Below are 23,909 nucleotides of genomic sequence, written 5' to 3'. Positions count from 1 at the left end.
GGGGAAAGTAGTGTTTTTTTTTTTTTTTTTTCAAGGACAGTTCTGATTTTCTAATTCAATCAGAATTTCCATGACTGGAAGGTCTGCCATGTCCTGGGCTTAGGTTTCAAGGTAGAGAGGTAATGCTTCTCGGATGACTTTAATCATCCTAAATATAATTGATCAGCATGACTTTTCTATATTTGGTCTTGGAAACATTTTGACTATGCCATCACTTTAGGATCTCAGCATTCCTAGGCATCTGGAGTTGTATTATTAACAAATTACTGGAAACTTCATTTTTATTTTTAACATGCTTAGGCCAGAGTTACAATATAGGCTGAGTGTATCTCTGGCAGGAAGTTCAGGTTTCTTACCAAACTTGTTTTGGTAAAGTAGAGCCCAGTACCTTAAGGTGTTAGGCTGAAGTCCCTGTGTTCTTGAAGTCTGTCGGTAAGTCCTGCTGTGGGTTCTGAAGTATTCTCATAGTTGGGTCACCGATTCTCACTTCCACAGTAGAGATAGACAGTCTCTCCCATATTTAATTCCATCTACTCACTCTGCTGCTACAGATGGAGAAACTGTCCTTTTAATGGATGTATGTGATTGGGTGAGGCCAGCCCACATCATCTCTGCTGCTACACAGGGAGAAACTGTCCTTTTAACGGATGTGTGTGATTGGGTGAGGCCAGCCCACATCATCTCGCTTCTGGCTAATGCAAGGTCAAGGTATTAATGACCCTAATATACAGAAATCCTTTTGCCATGTATGACATAATCAAAGGAGAACTACCTCGTTGTGCTCATGCTTTTTATTCAGATTCAAGAAGAAAGTGGACATGGCAAGGAAAACACAGTGGTTAACTGAATTCTTGTTCCTGTGGGAAGGACTGGGAAACCCGTGGCTAGCGATGTCAGTTTCTGAAGCTACTGTGTTACCATATTCCCTTTGCAACATGAGCCTTCTCAAATATTTTGCTGTGATTTCTAAGCTTAGCATTAACTTCCATTTCCTTTCTTTTCAAGACAAGTTTTCCTTGTATTATTAGAATTCACAGATAAGCATCTCATTTGTGTTAGGACTGCAACAGTTTGTTTTCTCTCCTTCCTCAGTTTGAAGTCTCTTTTGCTTCCTGGAGTGAATTCTTCATGAAAAGCAATTATTTTTGAGTGGGATTTTACTACTTATATGGTAATTATCAGGAATTACTTTCTACAGCATCAAGTAAACCCTGTTTGGAAACTTTCAAGGCTATCTTATATACAGTCTCACTCATAAACTATCCGAGCTGATTCTGCTTTTCTATGCAGTCTATACCCCTGGCTTTTGTGTCTAGGCAGACTTATCTACTTAAAATGTACCACTGTCATTCCTATTGATTTCCTCTTTCTATCTGACATCATCTTCTATTTCATTAAGTTTCCTCTTCCAGGAACAGCATAATTCTAGTACCTCCCTGAGACCTTCTGTTATTCCTTACTACAGCCAGGCACACAACAGCTAGATCTTACTAATTATGCTGAGCCTTTTTAATTTTGTTAGAAAGTACAGGTAGGCTTTTTTTATTTTTTGTGCTGATTTGTAGTTTGCCAATCATGTTCCCTTAATAAGGTAATGATTACATTAGAATCAAGATCTGTTTCTGAGAAATATGTTCGTACAAAGAGGAAGGACTTGGTGCATCTGTTTTACATTCATGAATATGATGGAAATTCTTTGCCTCCAATATTTGGCAAATAAATAAAATTTAACTCTTTAGCCCAGTGGTTCTCAGCCTGTAGGCCACGACCCCTTTGTAAGTTTAATGACCCTTTCACAGGGGTCACCTAAGACCATTGGAATACACAGATATTTACATTACAATTATAATAATAGTAGTGTTATGTCTATGAAGTATCAGAAAAAATAATTTTATGGTTGAGAGTCATCCAAAATGAGGAACTGTATTAAAGGATTGAAGCCTAGAAAGTTTGAGACACTGACTGAGCCAGTTACAGCCTGATTGTTTTATAGTATATTATCCAAATATTTTCCTGCCTCTTACCAGTATAAAAATCATGTACTTTACTATATATGTGAGCTTATTTGGGGGTATTGCTCTCAGAATCTCTACTGGTAAGAAGCAGGAAAATACTCTCAGATTCTGAGAGCAGTAGCTTAAATTAAGCCTATATATATATATATATATATGTGTGTGTGTGTGTGTGTGTACATATATGTGTGTGTGTAAAATACATGATTTTACATAGATGATATACATCTATGTAAAATACATGAGTTGCATAGATAATATACATATATATGTAAAATACATGATTTTACATAGATAATATCTGAAAGGTATATCCAAAGGTGGTGGTTTGATGAGAATGGCTCCCATACACTTATATATTTGTATGCTTAGACCCAGTTTTGTTTGAGAAGGATTAGGAGATATGGCCTTCTTGGAGTATGTGTGCCTTTGTTGGAGGAGGTATGTGGGTTGGGCTTTAGGTTCTGTCTCTCCCTCTGCCTGCTGCTCGTGGACCAGGATGTAAAGCTCTCAGGTGCTGCTCCAGCATCATGCCTATCTGCTTCCCACCACAATGATCTTAGACTAACCTCAAAAAGGTTAAGCAAGCTCCCCATTAAGTGCTTTCTTTTATAAGCATTGCCCTGGCTGTGACATCTTTTCACAGCAATAGAACAGCAAGTAAGATACCGAATTTGCCATTTTTAAAGCAATCTTATGTTGAAGAAAGATGTATTCAAGATTACTCCATCCTTGGTCTCTGTTCCATAAGACCTTGTTTTGTTTCTGGAGTTTTGAGCTCTTGTTTCAGTTCTTTCCTCTGACTTCCCTCTGACCTGTGATGGTTCAGTTCTGAATATTCAACATTATGATAGAATAAAGGTGAGAAAGATTCGGTAGAACTTATATTTTGGGTTTTTAATCTTTTCAAGGTCAGAAATGTGCAATGCAATATTCTCCCTTTGAGGTGGCAGTCAGGAGATGGTCTCAGGGTCAGGGACATGAGCCCATACCTGTAGTGTACTATTCCTGATGAGCTCTGATGTTTGGTAGACAGACTCCTGTCATCTGTTCTGTCTTAAAAGTATTTTCTGTTTGTACTTCCTTCCTAGTCATACATCATATGCCTGTGATCATAAGAAAGTCTTTGTATGCCGGGGTACTAAAGAGAAGCTACAGGAATCACTTTCTTCATAGGAAATCCATCAAAAATATGTCTTCTTCAACAGATGTTTGAGATAAAAAGTAAAACTTACTGTGGTCATTGATTTTGATTCAGTCACACACATCTTAGTTTGATCAACATTGTAAACTATTAGGAGAAATTCCTGTTTAACACTGTATCCTCATCCAATTTTTAAGCAAACGAGGGATGGTCATTGTTCTGTTGTCCCCACCTGCCAGCACCCTAACTTAGTCTTTCAGTTTTTCTTTTTAAAGCCAAGTTAACAAAAGATTTAACTTGATATGCTTGTTATAAACCCTCAGCCTCCTGTTTTCAAAAGTGAAGATTATGTCTGGAGTACCATAGCTATCATTTTACTTTAATTAAACAACACTGAAGTCTTTACTGGCATTATCTGTCATTAGTAACTATAGTTCTGTGTTTCTCATGGCTTCTTTCCTGAACTTTTCATATTTTACACCAGGGGTAAAAGCGTTTCACCCTTCTCTCTGTTGAGTTGGTAGGTCATTTACTGTGCACAGGGCAGGTAACTCACTGGTCAGAGTGGCCTGGGTGAGTTTACTGCCAGCCACACAGGATTAACAGACTTGGTACATCTAACCTACTTGCCCTTTTGAGGCAGAGTATTTTATATATCAGAGGTTGGCTTTGAACTGGCTGCATAGCTCAGGATGACAATGAACTCCTGACCCTCCTGCTTCCACCTCCTGCCTTCTGGTAGGACAAGCATACACAAACATTCTCAGTTTCTGCAGGCGTGCAGGCCAAACCCGGGGCTTTGTGCAAGCTTGGTGAACTCTTACCAGCTGAGTCAGACCCATCTAAGTTAACCTTGCATTGCCTTCACTGCGTTCTCTGTAAGCACTGGAGATAGCGTCATGAATTAAGCTTGTTTCTGAGTCTGCTGAAGAGTGAGGAGCAAACATTTTCTGCCCCAGCTTAAATCGCTGAATGTTCGCCTTCTGCACACCAATGTGTGACTCGTTGCTAATCGATTTGGTAAATATTTTTTTTGCATTTATTTTATTTTATTAATTATACTTTATTCATTTTGTATCCCCCCATAAGCCCCTCCCTCCTCCCCTGCTGATCCCACCCTCCCTCCCCTTTCTGCATGCATGCCACTCCCCAAGTCCACTGATAGGGGAGGTTCTCCTCTCCTTTCTGATCTTAGTCTATCAGTTCTCATCAAAAGTGGCTGCATTGTCCTATACCGTGGCCTGGTAAGGCTGCTCCCCCGTCAAGGGGAGATGATCAAAGAGCAGGCCAATCAGATTATGTCAGAGGCAGTCCCTCTTGCCATTACTATGTAACCCACTTGGACACTGAACTGCCATGGGCTACATCTGTCCAGGGGTTCTAGGTTATCTCCACGAATAGTCCTTGGTTGGAGTATGAGTCTCTGGGAAGTTCCCTGTGTTCAAATTATCTTGTTCTGTTGCTCTGCTTGTGGAGTTCCAATCCCCTCCAGCTCTTACTATTTCCCACTTCTTACATAAAATTCCATTCACTCTGCCCATCAGTTGTCCATCAGGCTCAGCATCTGCTTTGACAGTCTATACTGCAGAGGCTTTCAGAGGCCCTCTGTGGTAGGTTCCAAGGTTGTTTCCTGTTTTCTTCTGGCTTTCAGAGGCCCTCTGTAGCAGGTTCCGAGGTTGTTTCCTATTTTCTTTTTCTTCTGATGTCCATCCTCTTTGCCTTTCAGGATGGGGATTGAACATTTTAGTTACAGAAGCAAAAAGACACGAATGGTATATACGCACTCATATAAACATACAACATACAATAAACTCACTAAAATCTGTACATCTAAACAAACTAAGCAAAAGAGAGGACCCTAACTAAAATGGTAAATATTTTTATCATAGTTTATATTATACTTAAAATATGGAATAAAAAGAAAACAATGGTTCTGTGTGGAATTAGCTAAACTCAGGAGTGGATAACTTTAAGTTGTCTCTGATTAAACAGCTAACCCTGCCCAGTGGTGGACAGAGGACACCAAGACATCCCGAGGAATCTGGGGAGGTTATTTTGTTTGTTGCCACTGCTGTGGGACTGCCAGTGTCCACGTCTAAACGGTTTTGATGGTGGGTGCTGCAGGGACCCAGTCAGCATTGCTTATGCAGATCAGGATGCCAGGGCACTGTTCTCTCAAACCATGTAACCAAATGCTGTACTTCCGCCAGCTCTCTCCCGGCCTTTTGGGAGCAAGCGTGCTAAGTTATTTCTCCACTTCAGTTGTTCAGCATTGTTTGAGTGCCTCCCTGTTCAGGGCACTTCTTGATGAAGTGACTGAGAGATATAAAGATAAATCATATATAAATGTATGGCTTAATAGACAACGTTAGAATCTAATAATTTCCGGTCCAGGCCCTGGCTCCCAGCAGAGCTGCAAACAAGATCACTTGACTGCATCTTCTTTCTCAGGGATCCTGTGTTAATGAATGTGTGCAGAGAAGCCAAATGCTGGCAGCAGCGTTTACTTAATGAAAGCCATATGGGGCCGCCGCACTCTTTGATGGGGTCACTCGGCAAGCTTCTACCTCTGTTCTCCCATGGTGCTCCCGGTCTCCAAGGCGGGCTCCCAGAGGTTGCTCTTTCTTAGGGGAAGCCTGACTCCATCAGCTGGGCTGCAGCAGTGAGCCGCTTCACCTGTTTTGGGAGGAGCTGCTTTGATCGAGTTGGTTTTCTTGTGGAATTATGGTAGTAACACTGATAATTAAAACAAATGAGAAATGTTGGCGTTCTCCCATGGCCATCTGTGACTGGTGTGCTGGCAGTGCACACTCAGAGGGGAAAGTTTGATCTGTCTCTTGGCTGCACAGTAAAAAAGAAAAGAAAAAAAATAAAAAGGAGAGTTGTGCTCTGTAGGCTGGCTTGTTTCATTTTAATTTTTTTAATGCAAAATTTATGATATTAAGTAATTTCAATTGCTTTGCTAGATCACATTTTATGTACTTAGCACTTTGAAATGTGAAACTATATTTATGTATTCTTTATTAAAATGGTAGTTAAACCTTTCATCTTAAATAGGATATACAGTTTATTTCTCAGAGAGTTGAAATACAATCTGAATTGTTTTGGTTGAATCCCAACATTTAACTAGAGTATTGCAGAAAGAAATAAGGGATTTTTTTAAAAATCATATAGGAGTATATGAATTGTGCAGCATGATCAGAAAGCCAAATGATACTCTTGTCTGAACTAAAATATTACATGTTGAGAATATGAATAGTGATTAATATATAAAATACACTAAAGTAACTTATGTTGGATCACATGACTGCTCATTGTCAAATATTGGCAATTTTGTTTGATACAACTTATATTAGTGAGATGACTGTGGACATGCCTGTTTTCTGTGTCATTAAAATAAAACCACATGAAAATTAACCCCGATCAACTGAGCCCTTTGTGCATGTTCAGAGTGAAGGCTAACTCCTTTGTCTCTTGGCATCCTGCCTGATTTCCAGCTGTGTGACAACTTGGTAAAGGTACCTCAGGGTGATTCTGAGGGAAAGCACATGGTGTCAGCACACTTTGACGCTTATGTTTTTGGTACATTTTAAAGCATCGTGTTTTAGTGATAATGTGGATTTATTTATGTGTGCGGTCTGTATCCAATCACCATATATAATAGACATTTGGCTAAGCTACAAGATGCATATATTACTTGTAAATGAGGTTCAACTATATTAAATCATTGAGAATTTCTGCAGATGTCTGGCTGATGAGGAGTAGTTTTTTGACTTGGAGAGTTCTGGTGTCAGTAGATCTGGATTATGTGGTTATTTAAAATATTTATTTACTTTTAGGTGTGGGTGTGTATGGGTGGACTTGAGTGCATGTCTGTGCACCACTTAGGTGCAGGAGCCCAAAGAAGCCAGATGATGTGTCAGATTCCTGGAGCTGGAGTTAAAAATGGTTGTAGGCAGCCGTGTGAGTGCTGGGAACTAAACCTACATACTCTGCAAAGAAAGTAAGCACTCTTAACTGCTGAGCCATCTCCAGCTCTAAATCTGAATCCCAATTTTCTGTCTCTGGCATGTTGTATGACACAAGAAAATGTCCTAGCCTCTTGGAATCGTCTTCTTTAATGGCCCCAATAAGCACATATGAATTCACTTTTCTTTAGTATCAATGTTGTGGTCCCACTGTGCTAGATATAGGGACCACTGGACTAGGAAATTTCTTGTGACCCTTCTTGATCCTGCATTCTAATTCATGAAATAACAGAAAGGATGTCTGAAAAAATGACTATGAATCATGTTACTATCTACTGACCTAAAATTATATATGATGCACATAAGTCTATATGTATGCATATATATACATAGTTGTAATGACATTTTCTCACCAAGGCTGACAACACTCTGCCAAAGAGCCATAGACTAACAGAAACCTGAGAGCATACATGAGAAATCCCCTTTTGAGTGTTGGTCTGGGGAGTTTAGGAGACTGCCACAACATGATAGGCTAGTGTAGCTGCCCTTGCTTGCCTCCCAGAGGCTGAAGGTAAGTCGGTATTGCTGAAGCCATCTGATCTGGAGGATCAGAGTTGGATCTGGCCTCTTCCCTGAGGGCTAGCCTTCATGGTAACAGAAAGAACCCTGCAAACTTCCAATGGAGGCAAGAAACCAATAATCCTAACTAGCTATGATTCCTTTGACCTACAGTGATGACTAACATGGCATGATAACCCTAAGGTTGTGGTAGCATCAAGCCTTGGAGGTAGCCAACAGGCACCTATTTGGATGTAAGGCCTGGTCACTAAGAAGGGAATCATGCCTGGTACTGGTACCTAGACAACTTAGCTGGGGCTAATGAGGCTATAGACTTTGAAGAAAAACCTCCTGTCTGCATTATAAATGTTTATCTTTATAAGTATAGCTCTCCTCCTTTGTCATAGAGAATAAATGACCGTGTGGTTCCCTGCCCCAGCTGATACAGTTACAATACAACTCCTCTACCTATGGCCTAGGAAACATTTTGGGAGATGAGGTCAAAAAAATTATAAGAGTCAGATGACCAGAAAATCTGCTGTGAAACTATGTCCCCTAGAAATTATAGGGAAGCTTCATCCAATCAAATCTCAACAACATGGCTGCCTAAACCAAGCCCTGAACCAAACAGACATGCTAACATGAAAAGGGAACTCTCGTGGGTTCCCCAACCCTAGATAAAGAACTACAGGCAACTAGGGAATGCTGAGAGAAGGATAAATCATCTCTCCTGCAAGGGGAAAGCTCTCTATTTGGTTATCCAATGCCAGGTAGTTAGCCCTGAAGTCGTACATGCACGAGTAACATTATGAGGAATGAGCAGGTTGTATTCAAAGAGGCTGTGGATTTGAGAGAAGGGGGCAGTTCACTGGAGAGGTGTGAGGGAGGACAGGGATCGGGGAATGGATGTCATTCTAATTTCCAAAAGTAAAACACTATAAAAATAAACAAGCGCTACCGGCAACATTTGATGGAAAGGACAGAAACTAAATCTGAAGTCACGAAAGTGAGGAGACTAACCGCTGAAGCCGGTAATTATGTATGAGGTCTTTCCATCTGAATGAATGCCAGAAACCAGAGATGGTGAAATTGATGAGCCAGTATGTCGTGCTGGCACTGGGTACAGCGTGGAGGAAAAATACTCCAGATAATTGCATAATTGCATACTCCTTAAAGAGAAAAGCCAAAGCTCCCCAAAGCCCACAATTCAGACTAATTATCTTTCATTTCAATCATTGATTAAACAAGAACCCAAGGATGTTACCATCAGGCTCACCTCCGTGAGGTTGAACGTTTAATGCCAGAAGACTTAGCTTTTAACTGTTTCCCATCAGAACCTGTCAGGCTCTCGCGTTTTACTCTTCAAAGTTAAGCTTTGGAGTTTAACTTCCACAGTATTATATTCTCAGTGAGATGGAAAAGCAGGTTACTTCTGGCTACAAACGTAATACAGGGGAGCCATAGTTCAATGCTTCCGCTAAGAGACCACGCCTTGCACAGGTTATGACAGGTTATGATATGCCAATAATAAAAATGTTAAAAAATTAAAAATTAACTTTTTTTGAGTCTTTTTTTTTTCCAAAACAAAAACAAAATCTGGTGGTTTAGACCAAATTATCAGCGTGGTAAAGCTTGTTTTATAAGAGGCGGTGAGAGAAAGTGGCCGCCGGCAACACTTTTACATCTGCAGGTAGGTATGAGAGTTTCACTCTCAGTGACTGGCATGTGTGTCTGTGTATTTCACATTCAGCATGGTATAACTAATTAACGTGTTTTGTTTTCCATTTTCTTTTCTTTTTGCTGTCCTCCTGAGACTTATTTTTAGGGCCCTCTCTTTGAGCTGTAGGCATGCATATTTAATGATTGCCATTTTTATTCCTTTTGTACTATTAAAAATTAAATATCAGGCAGAATACCTCCTTTAATTTCCCCTTGGAGCAATAAAATGTTACCAGGAACTGTTTCTTGAGATCTGTAGCAATACCCTTTGTCAAAATGGAAGTACACAACAAAGCCATGAAAACAATTACAAAGGGTTCTTAAGACTAGTGAATGTTAGAACATTGTGTCAATGGATGGTCCCATCAGCCATGCACAGGGCTCACGTCCTCTACATCCTCACCAGCCTTTACTTCTTGCCTTTCTGATGCTAGTCATGCTATCAGTGGAAAGCAGTATCTCACCATGGTTCTCCCTTGCTCCTCCCTTAAGGTTAGTTTCCCCTCCCCTCTCTCCACTCCTTTCAGTCCCCCCCCTCATTGCCACTCCTCCCACCCCTTACCCACAGCAACACTTCTCTGTTTCCCTTCAGAAAAGAGCAGGCTTCCCACGGAGAGCAACTGAACAAGGAATAACAAGGTGCAGTAAGCAGAGGCACAAACCCCTATATCAAGGCTGGACTGTACCTGCTGAGCATTTGCATGCCTTCTCTCAAGAGCTCTTCTCTTTGGGTCTTTTCCCTATTGCACTGTTAGATTTTGTGCTACTGAGTTACTTACATTCTATGTATTGATCCCATTGCAGATGTATAGGTTTCCAGACATAATCTCCCATTTCATTGTTATGTTCCCAATAGTTTCCTTTGCTATGTGTTTTCCTCGTTTGATATCATCTTATTTGTTTATTTAAAAAATTTTTCTCTATGCTTTTTGTGTCAGATCTATAAAATAACTTACAAAACCAACACTGAAGAGTTTTTCCTGCTTCCTCCTAGAATGTTTATTGGTTTCAGGGCATATATTTAAGCTTCTACTGTTTTTGTACCTAATGTAAGTATGGATTCAGTCTCATTCTTTGCACGTGGCTATCCACTTCTTGTGCCTTTATTGGATAAACTACCATGTGTATTGTATATTCGTAGTACTGCTCTCCAAACTTAGTTGACTATATATGTGTGCATTTATTTCTAGCCTTTCCAATTTTAAGAGGGTTTATGTGTATGTTTATATACAAATTATTTCGTTCATGCAAATTTTTATTATAGTATGAAATCAGGGAATATGATATCTCCAGATTTATTTTTTCTTTTTTATTTCATTTTCTTTTATTTTTAAATTTAATTTATTTATATATTTATTTATTAGAATTTATTCACTTTATATCCCCGCTACAGCCCCTTCCCTTATCTCCTCCCAGTCACACCCACTCTTCTTCTTCTTCCCCTATGCCTTTTCCTTAGTCCCCTGATAGGGGAGGACCTCCTCCCCTTCTATCTGACCCTAGCTTATCATATCTCATCAAGGCTGGCTGTATTCATCTTCCTCTGTGGCCTATCAAGGCTGCACCCCCCAGAGGGAGGTGATCAAAGAGCCAGCCACTGAGTTCATGTCAGAGACAGCTGCAGTACCCCTTACTAGGAAACCCACTTGGAACCTGAACAGCCAACAGGCATACTTTGAACAGGGGGTCTAGGTCCTCTCTATGCATGGTCCTTGTTTGGATTATTGGTCTCTTCAAGCCACCCTGGGCCCAGGTATTTTGGCTCTGTTGTTCTCCTTGTGGAGTCCAACATCATTAGTCATTCAAGAAATGCAAACCCAAAGGACCCTGAAATTTCATCTCACACTCATCAGAATGGCTAAGATCAAAAACTCCAGGGATAATGCATGCTGGAGAGGATGTGGAGAAAGGGGAACCCTCCTCCATTGCTCTTGGGAATGTATCCTTGTATAACCACCTTGAAAATCATTCTGGCACTTTCTTGGAAAATTAGAAATAGTGCTACCTCAAGATCCAGCTATATCACTCCTAGGCATATCCCCAAAAGATGCCCCACCATTCAGTAAAGACATTTGTTCAACTATGGTCAAACAAGCTTTATTTGTAATACCCAGATTTATTTTTTAAAATATTTTTCTGATGATTCCATATCCTCTAATAGTTTCATGTGAACCTAGAATTGTCTTTCTATTTTAGTGAAAAAAATGTCATCAGAATCTTCATAGAAATTACATCGAATAGTAGAAACTTTTGGGTGGTGTATGGACATTTTAACTGTTCATTTATTTGATGCATGGGTACAAGATTTTTTTTTCATTTATTCATCTTCAAACTGTACATTTTTGTGTGTAGTTATTTTATTTCTTTGGCTAAATATTTCAATGTGTTATTGTTCATTTGAGTCCTTTAAAGATGAAATTATTCTCCTCATTTCTTTACTGATCTTTTGCTGTTAGTGTACAGACACATGGCTGGTTTTGAATGTTGATTTTTCTATTCACCCACTTCACTCACATTTTTAGTTCAAACAGTTTGTGATTGTTCGGTGTTTCTAAATATGCAATCATGTCAAATAAAAGCAGACAATATAATTTCTCTGCCTTTTATTTATTTTCCTTGCCTAATTTCTTTGGCCATACATCTATATTGTTGAATAGAAGTGATGAGAATATGCATCCTTGTCTTGCTCCTGTGGAGAAAAACTGAGCGTTCTCCACTGAGTGTAAGGTAGTCTGTGAACATGTCATGTATCAGTTAATTCTGTTAATGTGCGTTCCTCCTAACCCCATATGTCAGGGATGGGCCACCTATACAGCTGTATGTGCCACACATGCTAGGTATAGAGCAAACTCACGCGGAGATAGATTTCACAGAATGTGGCCTCAGAGTTAAGTAGCACATGAATCTATACCTAATCTGTGGAGGGTTTTCTTTTTAATATGAAAGGATGCAAAAGTGTTTTCACACCTACTGAGGTCGTTATTAGTATCACCCTTCATTTTTTAATTATTGTATTATCTCCATGTATCCCATGGATAACAACTTCAAGCCTTCTACATGCTGCCAATTTGCTAAGAATAATTACACCTACGTTTATTGGGAATACTTTCTGTAACATTTATTTATTTTTGTCTAACCTTGACCTCAGTAATGCTATCATATAAACTGAACCCAGATGTGTTTCCTTCTGAATATCTGGGAGTGTCTGGGAAGGGATGACTGAAATCCCTCTTTCTGACTTGGTGTCAGTCCCTGTTCATCTGCATCATGAGGTTTCTGACCAGCGACTCAGTCATTTACTTACTCCTGTTCTATTCAGACTGCTTTCTAGCTCGTTCTTGGTGGACTGTGTGTTTCTAGGAGTGTACCTGCTCATCCCAGATGCCTTATTCTTGCTTGTAATGTTTTCTGAAATTCTCTGTGGTATGCATTGTAATGTTTCATTTCTTATATGTAGCTTTATTGATTTGCATCATTTTGTCACCAAAACGATAAAATGGTTAATCTTTTCTTTACCTTGGTGGTGATTTGCATTCTTTCTGTTGTCTGTATATTACCTCTTTTAATTCTGATCTCCTTTCTCATGCTGAGTTTAAGCTTCATTGCTTTTAGAGTTCCTTGAGATTCACAGTTAGCTTCTTGGTGGAAAGCTCTCTTTTGTTTTAATATGGGAGGTTCTGCTATAGACTTATTCTGGCCCTCTCCCCTCATCCTGTGTGCACTGGTATGTTCGTTTCTATTTTCATCTGTCTTTAGATCCCATTTCATTCTGTTCTTCATTTCTTCTTTGACACTTGACATTCTGGAGCATGGTGTTTAATCTCCACATTTGTAATTTCTCTAGAATTCCTTCTGTTATTCAGTTCTAGATTTTTTTGAGTTCAAAAGTGGTACTTGTAGTATCACCACAGGAACAGTCTTTTCCAAACTTTCTAATAGCCAGGCGACGTGTTCAATTACTCCATAGATGCTTATTTGTAACACCCTACATATGATACCCAAAGTCTTTCAAGATGGATTTTTACTTCTAATTACTATAGCAGAAGAAAAATGAAATTTCTATTTAACAGGTTATTATTCAAATTTTTAAAGATGTAATGTGGCTTTTCTATCTGTGGGTAGAAAATCTCTAGGGAATATTTTATATTCATTATATCAAAGTATGACTTGCTTCAAATTGAGCTCATGGAAAAGGAACAGGCATTTTCTGAGAAATATAATGTGCAGAAATTACACATTTTGCAATTGAAAGAGACTTCCAGGAAGATTCATATTACTTATTTTGAGGTGCCAATTATTAAAAGTTGTTGTGTATAAATCACACACCTTCCCTCGAGGTGCGGGAATGGACGAGGGAGCAGGAAGACTGTAAGAGCAGTGTGTGGCTAACTTCAAGGAAATCCTTTTCTACACACAATAAGGCAGTTAACATGTGTTAAGCTCGCATCAGTTTTGACAGCATGCACAAGAGCTGCACAAGCTCAAGCCAGACAAAACCCCATGTGGAGGAGTGGGATGGGTGGGGATGGAATCTCAGCCCAGCTGAGGAGTTATGACATTGGCAGTTGCTGAATGAGGAGAGTGCGTTTTCATTAATGATGTGACCTCCATGGCAGGCCCTGCTCCCAACGGTAGTTAGGCTACATATATTGAGGTCAGTGTTTGGGCGTTCTTTAAAAACATAAATAAAAAAAAAAAAGAGAACTTTAGTCATGTAGGGAGGGAGGAAGGGGTGGATTTCGGGAGGTGACTATGATTAAAAAAAAATACTGTGTGAAGTTCTCAAAGAATTAATAAAACATTAGTTTAAAAATGTTAGTGAGCAAAATGCCAAGTGGGAATGTATTCTGTGGTTTTATTCCACATCCATGTTTTTCTTGTTCCCCTCCCTCTCTTCCCCACTCCTTCTTCCCCTCCTTTTTCCATTTATTTTTCTCCCTTCATTTCTTTCTTTCTTTCTAATTAAATTCATTTCAGAAAAATATGTCTTCCTTCATGAAGTTTTAAGTGATATCCAGGTGACAACAGAAGCCCAATATTAGTTTGGGCAATTTTCTTCTAGATTAAGTCTCATCATGCAACTTTCAAGATGACTTTTTATGTTAATATTAAAACTAATTTGATTACTTTATTTTATAGAAAGTCTAATTTCCACAAATACTAAATTCTAAGTATAACTACTAGTAATTTACAAGTGTTAGGAAGACTTGTGAGAAAAGAACAGTTTTTCTTATTGTACAACAAAGAATGTGTAGTACAGGATGGGAAATGGGCCTGAAGCAACAGGCCTTCCACGCTCTGTATTTTATTTGGAAATAAGATAGCTGTGGTCAGGTTAGAGAGGCCAGTAGAATCCAGGAAACTGCTCACCTTTTCCCAAGTACCTAATGTATTTCCATACTCCTGTCCCCGGACCTCAGTTAAATGAGTGAGTGTAATAGAAACAGTATACAGTGTTCTCTTCAAAATACTAACTATACGAACCAAGGTTGTTTGTAATAATTTTGTTCTTAACATTTCTTTCATAATCATCACCACGATGTTCTTCAGGGATGTCTTGGAAGAGATTCTGTTATAATTTATTAACTGCTTTTTTTTAAAGAAAGCACCCAACTGATGTCTTTTGGAGGCTACACTTTAGGGTGGGTATTATAGACACTAGTACAATGGAGACAGCCAGCACCTGTTAGCATCCGTATCTTTGTGTGATACGTGCTTTGTTCATTGCAGGACTGTCCTCTTCACCCTGACTTCCGTGGTGGTACTGGTCATCACAACCGACTGGATCAGCTGGGACAAACTGAATCGCGGATTCTTGCCCAGTGATGAGGTTTCCAGAGCTTTCCTTGCTTCTTTCATCTTGGTCTTTGACCTCCTCATTGTGATGCAGGTAAGTGTCTGTGTTTCCCTCCTCTCTCCGAAGCTGCTCTATGCTTTGTTCTTGGTATACGAATGGGCTCCACACATCTGAGAAGAACTTAGTTGTGATTAATGGGGCTTTCTCTAATCATTTCATCAGCAATTTCACTGGACAGAAAAGACAACTGTTTGTTTTGTTTTGTTCCTTATTGGTGTATGTGAGAGAATTCATTTCATGAACATTGTTAGGCAGGGCCTGGAAATAATGCAGCATTATTATTATTGTTATTAGGCAGGGATTGTGCAGAAAGCAAAACAAGGTGGAAATTTGTCTTTTGGTGACACTCTTGCTCAAAGGTGAAAACGATAGAAAGCCAGCAAAGCAGAAAAGCAATAGTCAAAGCAACGCGAGCAAGGGTTGTAGCAGTTGAAATGGAGTAAAGTGAAGGTGCTTTTCTGGTTATGAAAATGATCATTTCCAGTGTTCACCAGAGACACTGCCGTTTCATGTAAACAGTGTTTCCGTCCTGCTTAGCAATAGATATTTTTGTAAGAGATCATCACTGGTATTGAGTGTTACTAGTGATGGCTGCTGGGGCGAGTGTCTGGAGTGTAGGAGTGTTCTTTTCAAAGAGACAGAAAGAGACATTTGCTGTTTCTTGGTGCTTTATCTTGCTCATTAAATGTCTATCCATTTGCTAGACATTTTCTTATTGCTTTCATAAGGCAATTTTGTACCTCCCCACCCCCAAGGCACCATAAGTCATGAGAACAATGGCTGGTGCTGCCAAAGGGAGAGGAGACTCCATTGTGTTCTGAATTTATGTGAGATTTTGCAGGATAGCAGATTGGTTTTTTGTTTCTAGAGGCAAAGAGGGGCCTTTAGGAGAGCTATTGTATTGTTGAAAAGCAGAACAATAGTGTTTTGTTTTGTTACATATCCTGGGCATTGGTTTCAATGTGGTACTTACAATGTATCACTGCTTCTAATGGGTTGTATTTTAAAATACATTACAGTTTAAAACTATCTGAAGACATAAGCTTGAAAACTTTTATCTCTTCTGGAAACTGATATATTTCTTTTTCATTTTCTGCAAGATACTTTTTCATAGAGGAGGGCATGAGGTCAGAGACCATTGGTGGGCTCCAGTTCTGTATCCCATTAGCTGTGGGACCTCCTCTACAGAGTTCCAATTTGAGCTTGTAGCAATTATGCAATAATATATCACGCATTACTTGTATCAAGTCCATTTTATCTTATTCTGTTTCCTAATATTCCTTCTGATGATAAATTCGCACTCTCGCTAAATGGCCCACTGGCACTTCTCTGACCCCATTTTAGAGTCAAAGGTATTAGCAGCCAAATAGACTATTATCTCTTTTGATTTGTTCGGATTTCTGTGCTGAAGATTACTCCTTCATCAACTGACACTGCAACCCTTTTCTCTCTCCCTGCTTCTGAAAATTTTAAGTATTCTTCCAAATACATTCACTAAAGCCAAGGACTCCCAGTGGGGAAAAAAACACATGATATTAGAATGTATACAAATTATAGATTCATTTAAAATGTACCCAATAAAGACAAACAGAAGAAAGCAAAGACAGGATTTATATGCACAGACACAGCAGTATTAGAACAGAAAAGCCATTCTAGACTTTTTTTGACCCATAAAAATGTAGAGTTTGTAAAATGCTGACATGCTCAGAGTAGCCAGAGACCAGCTGACAAGAAGAAGAGTCTGTGCTGAGGAATAATTCAATTTCAGCTATGTTGGCCACAAATAATACAAAGCCTGCCAGTGCAGTTTTATCAAAGGGTGAAGGTATTTCTGAAGTACAGGGACACCCTGAACATTGCAAATGGAAGGATGTAGCTGTCTCTAGAAAGTAGAGACTGGAGTTAACTGAAAACTCAGATCTAGTCTTTATTCTTCACCTCTCATCTCTGTTCCCTTTTGCTTTGTGTTAAGTTTTCCTCCTATGGCAAAGCAGCTTTTATTTTTTTCCCCTAATTTTTCAGTTTATAAGGAAAGAAAGGGTCATTGTTGTCACCTCTGAGGGTGACCACTGTTTAGTTCTCATTCTGTGTTGATTCTCTAGGGACTTCTTAGCACCAATCCTTGAGTGACTTGTCAGTGTGGGATACTGGAGAACCAGGGATAGAGATGAGGTCTGAAAGAAGAGAGGAAATTGGGTCCTGAAAACCCAAACTAGAGGTCTTTAGGAAAAGGAAGAGGCTTTGCAGCAAATCTCTAGAAGTAGAACTCTCCGATCCTTTGCTCTGTGCTCAAACTCCATGTCCCAGTCACGTCAGTCAACGAGGTTGACAGATGAATCCTCCATCTCTGGCGTCCCAACCCTTCCTTCTCATTTCTCTGCTATTACCCCTGTATGGACTCCCCTCTATATCATTAAAAAAAGCATACCAATGGGTTCTTCTTCTCCTTCTTCTTCTTCTTCTCCTCCTCCTCCTCCTCCTCCCCCCCTCCTCCTCCTCCTTCTTCTTGCCTTCTGCCCTGGATTTCATAATCTCCCAACCAGGAAGCACATGTTGTGTTTTATAGACCTCTTCTCAGCCACATTGTCAGCAGCTCTTCCTGATCCCCAAATGAAGTTCCTAATCCACCTCTCGGCCCCCTCCACTGTGTGGTGCTGGCTGTGTTTCCTGTGTCCCATCACACCCCACACCAAAGTTCGTAGATCTTTATCCCCGTGTGCTCATTCCCACAATGGCCTCTTTCTCCTGGCCAGACTGTGTCTTCCCTGCTCTACTGGACCCTGAAGAGGATCGCAGTCCCACTTCTGGAAAGCATATTAGCACACCCTCATGGCCCTTCCAAAGTACCTCTTGCAAGACTGCAGGCCAGCATGCCCCCTTTTCCTTACTCTTACGGTCCTTGCACTCCCTGCTGTACTGGCTTCAGAGCACAGAGGTAGCCCATAATACTTGCTTGGTGAGGAGAGACAAGTAGAAATTCGGGTCTGAGTCTTGGGCTAACTGTGGTCCTCTGTGGGCATCCCAAGTTTTGGACCCAGCACAAGTGGGAATGGAAGATCAGGAAATGATCTCAGAATGCATACGCACTTAAGACATTTGAAAAAAAAAGCATGCAAATATCTTAACAAGTTCATGGCCAACCAAACAGTGAGCCAATTCATGCTGTGGTCACATTTCAGATGAAAAAAAAGTGGAACAGTGGTAAAATCAGGGGAAATGGAAAGGGTGCTTTCATTAAGAGCTCTAGCCTTTTAGAGCATTTAAATGATTGAAAAGCAATTTACATTCAGCTTTTCTAATGACAGGAGACTGCCATTTGTACTACAGAAAAGTAGTGCCACATTTGAATAAAAAATTAAATACAGCATTAGATTTTTCTTCCTGGTGCCTTGAGTGGAAGCCAGGGCTAGTATATGATAAGTATGGGTTCTACCCCAAGCTCACCTCAGCTCTAGGAATTTGATACTATTTATATTAAGATTTTATTTTATTTATTAAATTTATTTAGTTAGTTATTCACTTTACATCCCAATCATAGCACCCTCTTTCCTCTCCCCCAAGTCCCTCCTCTCCTTCCTTGTTCCCCTTCCCTTCTCCCACCTGTCCCATCCAGCTCATCCAGTCGAAGCAGGACTGAGCACTTCCTTTTTCACAGTGTTCTGGCAAGGCAGTCCCACCAGGGGGGAAGTGATCAAAAAGCATGCAACTGATTTTTAAGAAAATTAGTAGAACATGTATACATCTTTTAGAGGAATATAATTATTTTGTGTATATTCCTGAAATGGGATTTTTCTCTATTTATTGTTGTTTCACATTTTTTCTTTGGTTTTAGTTAAGTAATTGGAAATAAGACAAAAACAGATTCCAGGAAATGATGTATGACTGATAAGATCAATGTGTAATAGAACACAAGTAAATTTTAGAGAAAATATCTCTCTTAAAATTTTATCCCACATTCTATCCAGTGTTCCTAGTGATGTCATTCGATTTTTATCCTTTCCCCTAAGTCATTGTCTAACTATTCAGTTTGCAGCGCGCACCACACCACTCACTCTTTCTGATCAGTTGATAAAAGGTGAATCTAAGACATAAAAGAGTTAGGGCAGATTGGGAAATAAACATGTAGAAAGTGTCAAACGAAATCACAAGAGAAAGGTAAATGAGGACAAGAGTAGGTGAGACTCAACCGGGAACCAGCCACCAGACCAAGTTCTCCAGGGCAGCAATAAGCCATCCAGGTAAGATCTGCTCTGTTCAGGTTGGACAGGAAACATAAGAATCCCTAGTGTGTATCTGGGGAGAGAAGACACAGGAAATGGGGTTTAAGGTCCCACGGATGTAGTCTGCAGAGACTATGGTATGTGGTGGGGTGTATGGTTTAATAGGCGTACAAGTGGAGGAGTGCTTAATTTGAGGGGAGATTGCCATTATTTGGGATTATTTGCATAGAAAGTTCTCATCAGTACTCTTCACTTTCCAAATCCTTCGCTGACCCTCTTTCAGGCATTTCTGCATCCTACCTGAAGGCTGAGAGGAGAGAAAACTCATCTTTATAAAATAAGGGATATTTTGTGCCTTTTTTAACTAGACAAAAAAAAGGAAGGGGGGGGGTAGGAGAAGAAAGGAGGCAGGAAGAAGAGGAGGAGGAGGAAGAAGAAGAAGAAAAAGATGAAGAATAAGGTGTGTAAAGAGCCAAAAAGCAGGAGTAATAAGTAGAATTCTCCAGTCTCTATGGAGAGTAGTGACAGGACAGGAGCAGAACTGGGCAGTGATGGGATCATGAGGCTTGATGGAGTGTGTCCATTCTTCAGTTTCCATGCATTCTTCATCACTCATAGATGCTTTACATAACTGGACTCCAGAGAATTGGTAATAGAGAATATTATAGACTATTACGTTGCTTAACTGAAAAGATGTAGTAACAACTGCTTACCAGGAACACAGAAAGCAGAGGAAGCCTTGGGCAAGTACCTGTGAGTGTATCAGTAGGTACAGGAGCATGTTATATGTATATGTTATGTGTATACAGATTGGACACTAGTGGAACCCCAAGCTAACGTTGCTTAGTAGCCAGCTGTCTGGATAGCAGAGCAAGATGACTAAGAGTATGGTCACTGAAGTCTGGCTTCCATGATTGCGATCCTAGCTCTGCCCTTTCTGTAGCTGTGGGATTTTGAAACGGGGTACTTACTGAAGCCGGGATGATCTTGGTTGGTTATGGCTCAATATTGTGTGGAATTCTCTTTCCGTCTTGGTGCTCAGAAGGATTAACTGTGCAGTGAGGGAATGCTCATGCATCCCGAAATGGTGCAAGTCTGCAGTGCACGGAAGGCGTGTCACCGACAGGACTGACAAAATCTGTGAAGCATTTAGACATAGTCCTGAGGACAGGATGAGCCAATTTGAGTTCTAAGCAATACGTGCTTGAAGCTAATGATCATTTAAAGAGAGCTTTCCCTAAACGTTGAGAATGCTTTAGAATGAACAATACTAGAGAGGGCAGTCCAGAGTCAGGTCTGGTAGCTCACTGGCAGGGCTCTAGTCAAGCATTTGTAGGCCCCTGGGTTTCATGGCCAGTACCACAGACTCTTTAGGAAAAGCAGGGCAGGCAGATTTACATGGTGACAAGTCTTCTTTCTATATGACATGTTAAAGGTCTCACTAACATAGCAGCAGTAGAAATACACAGAAAACATCTACGAATCAGAAATCTAAATAACAGTAGCCCTTTTAGGAGAGCCTGGAAGGAGAGTCACTCAGGATGGCTTTGAGAACATTAGTGGCTGCGGTGGTTTGATGACTTCCTCACAGTGAGGGTCACACCTGCTGTATGTCCATGTAGTCCTCATTGGGCAAGATCCCCATAATACCATCGACACCTTAGAGTGTTTGCTAAACTTCATAATCTGCTTTAAGATTTCAAGCAATAGGTTAGAATAATGGTGGAACATTTGACTAAAGGCAAAAGATGGGATGAAATACATGGTGCAAGGAAAAATGTCAGAGTTTGGGGTTAGGCTTGTGGAAGTACAGTGCTGCGGGGTAGAGAGGGAAAGGGAGATGCAGGTGAAAGAACAGGGCACTTCGGTTAGGGGCAGCAAGCTTGGGGGCGTATTGCACAGCACAGTAGCCATAGTTAGGAATGTATTATATGTTAGAAGGTTGCTGACAGGAGTAGATTTTGATGGTTCTCACCGTAAAGAAGTGACACATGTGTGACGTGATGAATGCATTAATGAACTTGATTTAAATCCTCACACAATTTATACACATATCATAATGTCATAATCAACCCTGCAAGTATGTATGCTGCCAATAAAATAAAATGATATTTCAACAGAGACGATGAAATGACAGAACTAAAAGTTGATGGTAGAAACCTATTTGCCACAGAGATTATATATATATATATATATATATATATGTCATGTTATATGTGTATATAATAGTATATATACATAAATGCATAGCTTATGTTTATGTGCACCAAGGTAATGATAAGCCATGCAGAGAGAGGGCTCTTAAAAAGAAGAAAGTTCAAAGAATGAGAATTGGTAAATCCTCATATGATTAGCACATCTGTTTAATGCTCGCCTTTGTAGTTTATTTATATGACTGTCTATTAGCTTTGTAAGAGGTACTTCCTAAAACATTCAGGCTCTTTGAGAAAAGGAAACTTAACCAGTTGTTTTATTATTACACTTTTCATCTTTAATTCATTGTTTTTTGTCATAACTATTTTGCTGAATGGAAGAATCAATAACAGAGTGAAAATATCATTATTTCACAAAAGCCAAGCTATATGTGATATCTCAAGAGGTAAACTGTAAACAGTTCAAGAATGAACCAACCATTATATTACATTAGGTCATTTGCACTGAAGTATCATCTTACAGTGATTACATATCTAAATAAAATACGACTAATTTACACAGCTAAGCATTTTAAAAGACCCTTTGGTCAGAAAGCACTTGAAGATAAGTGACATTACCTCAGATGTAATTCTTAATGCCCTGAAAACCAATTATGAAAATTACATTCTACAAATATTTCCTTATGTAACTGATTTGAAATATGTGTTCTCTGAGAAGCAGGTTGACAGTTAAAAATATGCACTGTGACTTTTGTTAGACTTTATTTTAAAATTCATGCGGATCCAACTTTAGCAGAACACTCCTTCTTAGCTCACTGTGTGCAGAGTGGACTCGCACATTTCATGGCATAGGCCAGAGCAGCAAGCATGAATCTATTTTAACTGAGCAGTCATGATGCTTTGAGAAATTGAAATACATTTTTGGAATAAATATCTCCAAATGGTTTTGCTTACAGGAAATTTGCAAAGGACGGTATGTTTATCGACCTGACGTGATGCGCTCTTTTAGGAATGTTTAGGAATGTTGTATGTAAATTCTTCCAGGTGTTTTTAACTTTTTTCATACATGCATTATATCAGCAAGATCCCTGCACAGTACCTGCACTCCCGTCTGAAAACAGTGTGATGGTGATTTTTCTGGTCCCCAGGATGGCCTGAAGTAAAGGGCTTACACATCTTAAACCACCTCGATTCATAGTCAATACCTCCTCTACTCATGGCTCACAGCTATGGGGTTAAACTGTAATCTTCTTTATTGCCACCATTTTGCTCTTGCCACAAAACTGCTGTGACAAAACAGCGGGGACAAGAGAAAGATCAGTGAGAGTGGAAGAAGGGGACTGAGGAAGCCAGTAAGCAAGGCCTTGAGTTCCTGTGTGGCTTCCTTCAGTGATGGACTCTGACCTGGGATGTATGTGCGAAGTAAACCTTTTTCTTCCTGTGTCGGTTCTGCACAGTGCTTGAGTGCAGTAGATGGCAAACTAAGACGTGGTGGGGGAGGGGTAGCTTTGTATCGTGAGTGCTGTGGTAATAAGTGCCTTCAGTTGAAGATGAAATTAGTAGTCTGTTTGCTCTTTAGTATTGGGAAGCTTTAAATGGGCAGCAAATTCCATGGGGGATTGTTAGCAGGGAAGATCATTCCAACACGTATGGAAAATGGGGGAGGCATGTAACTTGGAGGAATATTAGACCTGATTAAGAAAATGGAAAATAAAGACATTCAAGTTTTACCTCAACTTAAAACAAAATGCATCAATCCCTGAGGTATTTTCTTAAAGAGAACTAGGTCATGACTTAGTACATGGAAACATGGATTCTATGCCATGTCACATGAGCAGTGGTTTTGTCATAGCTACATGGCAGCGACTAGCTACAGATACCATCAGATTTGTGTTTCCCTGAAAGATGTGTTATTTCCTGTGGTTAGTGTCTGTCTGTGGCGTGTTTGGGAGCCTGCACTGATCATGTGCCATTACGACATTATTTTACTCTGTCGACTCACAGAATCCATAATGCATCTTCAGGGCAGGTTTCTGCTCATACTTTGGCTTCACTTTGGATCAGATTTGTATATGTGAGGCTAGAGGTGAATCCTAACAACCAAGGCTCATCTCATATCCCAGATTGGATGGTCCAATCTTTGTCAGTACTTTTATTGGACAGTGCCAGGTTTATGGGATCTTTCTGTGGGTTTCTATACTAATTTTAAAATTATACTGATAAAGTCAGAGAACAGATCACAAGATACATTTTGTAAACCATGGGAGATCATGGAAGC

At 39.8% G+C, this 23,909-nt stretch overlaps 1 protein-coding gene across 2 annotated transcripts in view; it reads left to right on the top strand.

Annotated features, from left to right (window-relative positions):
• Nucleotides 1-23,909, top strand: part of Tmem117 (transmembrane protein 117) — a 448,350-nt gene that overhangs the window by 349,178 nt on the left and 75,263 nt on the right. For both annotated transcript variants that reach the window (XM_055627032.1, XM_055627034.1), the window contains exon 6: nt 15,132-15,291. In XM_055627032.1, coding sequence (XP_055483007.1) covers nt 15,132-15,291 — 160 coding nt within the window. The remainder of the gene's footprint in view (nt 1-15,131; nt 15,292-23,909) is intronic.

The sequence above is a fragment of the Psammomys obesus genome, unplaced genomic scaffold (assembly GCF_907164565.1).
Source record: "Psammomys obesus unplaced genomic scaffold, mPsaObe1.curated_primary_1811, whole genome shotgun sequence".
Taxonomy (NCBI): Eukaryota; Metazoa; Chordata; class Mammalia; order Rodentia; family Muridae; genus Psammomys; species Psammomys obesus.
This window is presented reverse-complemented; position numbering and strand designations above follow the sequence as displayed.